Source organism: Nannospalax galili, unplaced genomic scaffold (assembly GCF_000622305.1).
Source record: "Nannospalax galili isolate Female #2095 unplaced genomic scaffold, S.galili_v1.0 scaffold286, whole genome shotgun sequence".
NCBI classification, from domain to species: Eukaryota; Metazoa; Chordata; class Mammalia; order Rodentia; family Spalacidae; genus Nannospalax; species Nannospalax galili.
In genome coordinates this window covers 13,235,805-13,243,266 of record NW_008359442.1, presented here as the reverse complement: position 1 = coordinate 13,243,266, position 7,462 = coordinate 13,235,805, and the positions used below count along the sequence as shown (strand labels likewise).

Sequence of the window (7,462 nt, the reverse complement as noted above, 5' to 3'; positions counted from 1 at the left end):
TGCACAGACTTTCCAGACTAGGCTGGGGTTCCTGGCTCCCTATGCCTACCCCTCAACTGCAGGGCCAGGAGTTCGTCCTTTCCGCCTGGCTCTCCAGGAATGCCGGCCAACTTCTGACAGGTTGAGATCAGGCAGCACAAAGGGAGAGGCTGGCCCTCCTTAGCCCAGGGTGCAATCTGTTCTTAGGTGGACCTGATTTTCTGGGTTCCCCCAAGTGCTCTGGACGCTTACCGGCTCAGGTGCTGCGTGTGCTTGTATGAGGGAGTAGCACACTATCCCCTATCATATCCTGTGCCTAAGCACTGATCGTTTCCCACAAGGTCCATCTACACCTACCATCCTCCTGTGTGTGCAGAGTCACTGTCCCAACTGGCACATCAACCCACAGCTTCTCTCAAATGCCCTTCTCACATCCTTGAGCTCATTTGCAATCAGGAAGTCGGTCACACCCACGCCTCCTAGGCAGCTTTTAGGACTCAGAAGTTTGGAGCCTGAGCAATCACTGGAATGGGAGCAACTCCAACTGTCTTTTCTCATCAGCCTTTTAACACAAAAACCTTGGTGTCTTTCTTCTGGTGGTCCTGTACATTCTGAGGTCCTCGGCTGGTACAAAAATCCGGTGTCTTTCTTCCAGCAGTCCTGTACATTCTGAGGTCCTCAACAGGTAGGCCCTGGAAGCCGACTTCCCTGCTTCCTCACCCTGACTTGTCCAGTCCGCCAACTCAGTTTTTCTTCCGGGTGCTGAAACTGTTTTGAGTACCTCTACATCCTCTCCCCAGATCTCTCTGGCTTTGGTTAACTTTTTCTGGTTACGGCTGCCATTACCACCTGTTCCCGTGTGGTAAGATGCTCTCTAGGGACATAGGAGGTCAGAGGTTCCTGACTCAAGACTTCTTGAAGACTGCCAGGTGCTTTTGGGGACACTTGCCAGATGGACTGCCCCCTGTGCTTCAGGGTTTTTAAGCCCCAAAGCAAATTTTCTTTTACTGATCTAGCCACCTGCCCCTGGTGACTGGGTCCCACTATCAACACTTGAGTTCTCCCTAGAGGGTTATGTGGGCATAGGCCCTAATAGGGAGCAAACTGAAGGGCAGACTCTGTTAGGGGAGCAGGAAGACTTCATGTTCTCAGGTCCCAGAGCAAAACTCTGAGACTTCAAGGGTGGGATGGGGACTCAAACAGGTAGATGGAAGAGGGTGGCAGGCCTGTAAGAATCTTGTTGCGTAGATTCTGACAGGACTGGCTGGTTTCATGCAACAGTATGTGTATATTATGTCCAGTTCCTGCCTCTGGAAGCTGGGAGTGGCTTATACAGATTTAGGCGATGGGCTTCTGCATAGTTTTCACCACTGTGTTTAAATACACATTTCCCAGGGTTAGCTGATGGAGGAAGAGTGAAAGAGGGAAGACATAGCAAGTTGAACTGCTTTGAATTTGCTCTAAGAAATAAAGCCTTGCAACTGGCATCCTGTCCCCTACTGGCACTTGAGCGCAGCTAACAAACTCCAGCCATCTACCCAGGAAGACAAATAGAGGGAGTGCCATGGTGAGATCCCTGATCAGCTGCCACTTCCAGGCTGGGACCATCTCTTTCTCTGGGACCAAACCGCTAGAGACCTTCCCAGCAAGCCCCTCTGTAGGTCCTGTCCTAATGCCAGTGGGTCATCGGGCAGGAACTGGTGGCTGTCAGGAGTACTGGGGTATGGCTCTGGATTTGAATATTTCTGGTAAAGAAGCCTGATGTGGGAAAGTCTGGTGTGGCTGTATGCTGTATGTTTAAGTATACACATGCTAGATCAGTTCAATTGTGCATTATCTTACATGGATATCCATGAGAGAAAGTGCTTGAAGATATGTGTGTGAGAATGGATTGAGGGTCTGTATTTGTGTGAGTATAGGGTTAATACATGCGCAACAGCCATTTCCCTAAGTGGCCACTACAGTGGTAAGTTATGGTGCTATCCAAAATACTTGTAAATATATCAGGCTCTAAAAAATTGTGAATTGAATTAATGTTAAATGTGTGTGGTCTTGTCCATGTGATAGTGCAGAGTCTGTTTTCCTGTGAATGTGGGACAAGGGGTGATATGGAATACAGAGGTTACTATGCTTTCCTTATCCGGAGAAGTAATTGTGAAGAACAGTAGGCTCTGCCATTGCCAAGCTGCCTAGCCAACTGGGCTGATACCGGTGGCACTCTCCAGGCTCAGGCAGTAGGTAGCTCTCCACCCTTCCAGTCAGAGGAAGTTGGGCTGCTCAGGCAGTATAAGAACAGACCAGTTTCCCCCAGCATTCAAGATGTTTCCTGAAAGTAGAGCCTTCAGAAGTGGAAGAGCACTGGGTGTGGGCCCAGGTGAAGGACTCCAGCCTTGAAGAGTGGAGTTGTCCCAGGTTTGTGTAATTCTCCTTGAATTCTAGGCTTTCGCAAAGGTGTAGCCTCCTGTGCCACCTAGGTCATCCAACCGCCTGAATCATGGGAGAAAAAATTATTGATAAAGACATTTTGAGAAAAGTCTTCTGATTTTACCATGCTTAAAAGAGGAAGTGTTGATTTAATCAGAAAGGAAAAGTCCTAGGAGGTCCCGGGGCCCAACAGATCCCTCTTCCTCTCCATCCCTTCCAGCCCAGGGTAGGCAGACACTATCCTCACAGAGTCCTGGTCACCAAAAATCAACACATCAGTAGTCACAGGCACTTCGAATAAACACTGAAAATCCTTAACCTCTTCCTCACCTAGCCCTGCCTGCTTCGAATCTGCCTGGACCAGCATGGACGTGTCTATTCAAAGGGGGTTAGAAACCCAGACAGGAAACATTGCAGTAGATAAATTTACAGTCAGAGATGCACTTGCAGCATACCATACGAGGATCACCTTTAGTCTGTCCCTGGGAATAAATGCACCCACTTCCTGGCATCAGCAAAACCCGATCAATGCCTGACCTCTATCCTTCACTTCCACTGTAAACCAAGCACGAGAGGTATAGCTTAAGGGTGTGTTCCTGGAGCCCAGGTCTACATGGCTGACGCTGTAGGGAGAGAAACTGCCCAAAGAATTGTCTCCAGTGACTTTGGCCACACAGAGGAATCATCTTGACTCAAAACTGTTGCAATCCAATTTGTTCCCCAGCCCCAGCACCTCCAAATTCGTGTACTAGACGGGTACACAGGCTCTCATCTCCTTCCCCTCCCCCCAAGTGAAAAAAGACCCAGGCAGGCTCTTCGAGGTGGCTGAGGTGGCTGGTGTAGAAACGGGAAGTCTGCTTCTGCAGGGACATCTCTGGAGAAAACAGACTAAGGTCTTAATGGGAGGTTTCAGTTTTCCATCCCATCCCTTCACCTCAACAGAAATACAGCTTTCCTGGGACTCACGGGAGTGGAGTGTCATTGCCCAGAACATCCCCCACCCCAGGGGTGTCCAGTCCCTGTAGGGAAATCAGACACTGTTACACTCCAGGCCCATGGGCCCTGTGGCATATATCCATATATATATTTATGATTTCTAATTTTATTATAAAATAAAGGCAGAAATATCTCCCGACAAACATTCACATGAGGGTATAACAGGGAACCGGCAAGTCCATGGCTGGAGAGGCACGCTGGGCAGGGAGCACTGAGGCCACAGTCCCAAAAGGAAGAGGAGAACCAGTGGTTGTAGGAGGAGGGGAGACTGAGATGGAGGAAGACACAGAAAGAGGGGGGATTTCAGGTGCTTCTGGGGTGCAGCTCTTGTTCATTTAGTCAAAAAGCTGGCACCTTGAGCTCACACTGACGGGAGAGCGACCTTTGGAACGAATGTATGTTCAAAGGCCCTGACTGTCTACCTCCCAGAATGAGGAAAATGAGGGATGCAAACAGACAACCAGAGGGAAGAAAGGCAGAGGGTATAGACTGAAAGACTTGGAGAGGGAAAGAGACTTCCAGAAATTTAGAAGGAAATGAAAAAAAGGGGGGAAATCAAGAAAGGAGGAGAGTAAAGGAAACAAAGAAAAGTGAAAGTTGGGAAACGGAAGAGAAGGCGGAGAGAAGGGAGAAGAGTTGGGAAAGTGTGGTGCGGGTGAGAACGGTTTATAATTTATTCCCTTGCCTGGTTCCAGACTCGGTCTCCTGGCCTCCAAAGGATCTCAAAAGCAACTTGTTGAAGATAAATCCCCCGAAGGGACCGTAGCAGACAGCTGCCCTCTTAGTCCCGTGGTGGGTCCTGCAGTTCTGCCAGGCGATCTGGTCTTTCAGTACCTGGTGCGGACGTCCGCTTCTAGCGCCCTCTCGCACTGCCTGTTAGTTCCAGCATTGGCCTGGAAGGGCCAGCACGTCAAAGCGAGCAGAGCTCTAGGAGCCCAGGTCCACGAGGTTGGCAGACATGGGGTTGAGGATGGAGTCCTGCAGGCCGTGGTGGTGCTGCAGTGGGTCGGCGCCGCCTCCACCCGGCACCGGCACGGGTACTGCGCTTGGGCCCGGAGGGTGGCCCAGGCTGTGCAGGGAAGGCAGCCCCGGGGGCGGTGGTGGACTGAGCAGCAAAGCAGGGCTGGACGACGAGTGATCTGGAGTCCCCGACGGCGTCTTCTCGTCCTCCGAGCTGCCTAGCACCGACTTACCGCTGCCGTTGAGCGAGGAAGCCAATGGGTTGTGGCCGCTGGAATTGGAGTTCTCGCTGTTCTCCCTGCAAGCGCAGGAGCAAAGCAGCGGGGTCAGCGGGAGAAATCAAGGCCACTCTGCTGCGCCACCCCACGGGTCGCCAGTGTCTGCCGCCCATCTCAGGACTTAGAGCCGATGTGGTTGCTTGAGGGTGTTATCCATTTCTAGCATTTTCAACACCTGACCTTTGGTTCCTTCTGGTGTTCCTTAAACCTCTCAATACTCCCTTTACTCCCTTTTTCTCTAATTCCTCCCCCTGTATGGGCCCATCCCATGCTCTTAATCGCATGGCTACCTTTTCCATTCCCTGTATTTTCTGTCCTCTACTCTCACCCCATTTCTTCCCAGAAGCAGAGGGATTCAAGCAGGGTGCATGGGGTTGGGGATGAGTACAGGGGAAGAGACAATACCTGTACTTTTAGATCACCTAATTAGGCTCAACAAACTAGGCTTGCTGGGTAGAAGTGGGTATAGATACACGAAGGACCGGAGATCCTAGGCTGAGAGACCCACCTGAGGATGAGTGTGCACAGGCCTTCATTTCTCTTGGCCTTCTCTGCCAGGGAAACCCCTGGTTGCCAACAGGCTTCTGCGGTTCTTGAGGGTCCTTTCCCGGATTCAAAACTAAGCATGCTCTCTAAGAGCTCTCTTTGGCTAGGGCTAAGGACCTGCTTCAAGAATAGAGAACTCTCTAGCCATCTACTAGAAACTTCAGTCTTGGGACAGAAGCTCCGTATGGGTTAGCCCCTGGGAGAAACTACAAGGAAGGATAAGACCGGTGAATAGTAGCCTGGACTTTCCTGTCATAACCAGAAACTCAGGAACAGAATCCGTAGCTCTCTGGCCCCAGAACCCAGTTGTTCAGGAGCCTGGACTCAATGCCAGTTTGAGAGACTCCAACATACCTGCTCTGCCTTTGCTGACAGCCCCTGCCCAAATGTGGATGCTTGAAATCCCAGGTAGAATCTCTTTGTGGATTTCTAATGGCTTTTCTTGTTGATTTCTTGAGAGAGCTCACAGTGGAGTGAGACCCTGTCTCTGTGGATAGTGCAACCTCAAGGTTCAAATACCAAGGTCCCATCTACAGTCTTTTTATCCGTTCCCAGTGTTTGGCACCCTTAGCCTTAACCAGGACCATTCAAACTCTATGATCAACACACCCTATACTACCTAACCCAGGTGTCTCATTTTTTGCTCTTACCTGTAAGAGAGATTCTGTCCCTATCACCATTTTCTCTACAGTTCCCTTGTCAAGATTTGGAGTTCTCCAATTACAACCAGTCACAGGGCTTCAACACTGTAGTTTAGAAAGTCTTTGGTTTCGGTTGAGTATATACAAGCCCCAGCCCTTCCACAGATCTCAGTTCACCTCACACACAGACCATCAAAGAGACCAGGCTCTGAGGAGTAGGAGGTCAAGGGCCTAGCAGGCCCAGGAAGCGCTGCTGGGTACAGCAGGGCAGAAAAGGGGTATGTGTCTGTCTTCTCTCCCAGAGCTATTTCCTTCCTGGGGCCTTTCATCTCTTAGTCCTTTCCACCCGGCATAAAAGACTGGTCCTCCACTTCCACGTCTGGACAAGGAATATTCTTGCCCAGTCCCTTCATTACCCAGCCTATACCAGGGAGGTTGCAATCCCAGACCTGAGCGGTAATAACACTTTGATCTGGAAGTGAGTAGAACTGATAGGAAGCAAAGCAAAGCCAGAAATCGGCAACGTGGGCCCACTTGGTCACACTGTCCTTAATTTTTGTCCCAGAAAACCCAGGCCTTGAATGTTCTCTCTACCTTGCAGGGGATTCGGGACCACAGTTCTACCCGCTCTCTGAAAGTCGCTGTCTCTGCACTTCTGTCCACAAGCGACTAAAGAACTAGTTGACAACTTCCGCATTACTTTGCCCGCTTTAGACAAATTCCTGCCGGCCCAGTCTCCCGGAAGACCTAACCGCGTGTCTGAGGCAGGCCAGATGGCAGCGGGCCGTACGGATGGGTCTGGATTTCGATCCAGTTTGGGCCTCTCTCCAGGAGACCCCCTTTTCCCTCGGGCAGTGGAAAGGCAGCGCCGAAGCTCTACTTACTCCTACCTTTCCTTGGCCTCGGCCGCCCGGTCGCGCTGCCGCCGGTTCTTGAACCAGTTGCTGACCTGCGTGGTGGTGAGGCCCGTGGCCTCCGCCAGCTCGCGCTTCTCGCGCGGGGATGGGTAGGGGTTGTGCGCGTACCACTCGCGCAGCACACTGCGGCTCTTTTCCTTGAAGCAGTAGCTGGTTTCCTCGCCGTCCCAGATGGAGCGGGGCAGCGGGAACTTGCGCCGCACGCGGTATTTGCCCACGGCGCCCAGGGGCCGGCCGCGCAGTTTCTCTGCCTCGATGTAGTGGGCTTTGAGCCACAGCTGCTGCAGCTTGGCGTGGTTGTGCGGCGAGAACTGGTGGCTCTCCAGGATCTTGTAGAGCTCACGGAAGTTGCCCCGATGGAAGGCCACCACGGCCTTGGCCTTGAGCACGCTTTCATTCTTGTGGAGGTGCTCGCAGGCCGGCAGCGACCACAGGAAGCGGCCCAGCCGCTCGATGTTGCCGCCCTGCTGCAGCACCTCGCACACGCACGCCACTTGCTCCTGCGTGAAGCCGAAGGTGGGCAGCATGGACATGGTGCCCGCTGCGCACCCGCCAGCCCGCGCGAGCCCTCACCGCGCCTCCCGGCCCCGCATGGGCGCCTCCTCGCCCGCCGTCCCGGCCGAGAGGCAGGCGGGCCCGGCTGGCTGGCCAGGCGCTGGCTCCGGACTGGTCCCTGAGTCACTGCGGTCGGTCCTCGTGCCGGATGCCGGGCCCGCGCAGC

At 52.6% G+C, this 7,462-nt stretch overlaps 1 protein-coding gene across 1 annotated transcript; it reads right to left on the bottom strand.

The window, feature by feature from the left end:
- Window positions 1-3,553: 3,553 nt before the first annotated feature.
- Six2 (SIX homeobox 2) lies at window positions 3,554-7,449 on the bottom strand. The gene is made up of 2 exons (XM_008823072.2): window positions 6,715-7,449; window positions 3,554-4,657 (listed from the first exon to the last, which is right to left on the bottom strand). The coding sequence occupies exons 1-2, from the start codon at window positions 7,272-7,274 to the stop codon at window positions 4,327-4,329; spliced, it is 891 nt and encodes a 296-aa protein (XP_008821294.1). The 5' UTR covers window positions 7,275-7,449; the 3' UTR covers window positions 3,554-4,326.
- Window positions 7,450-7,462: the final 13 nt, after the last annotated feature.

Bases quoted from the DNA above. Each gene is read 5' to 3' on its own strand.
- Six2 (XM_008823072.2), bottom strand. From the start codon at position 7,274: ATGTCCATGCTGCCCACCTTCGGCTTCACGCAGGAGCAAGTGGCGTGC. The intron at 4,658-6,714 runs GTAGGAGTAAGT...CTGCGCTTGCAG, and splicing joins GCGGCCGAGGCCAAGGAAAG to GGAGAACAGCGAGAACTCCA.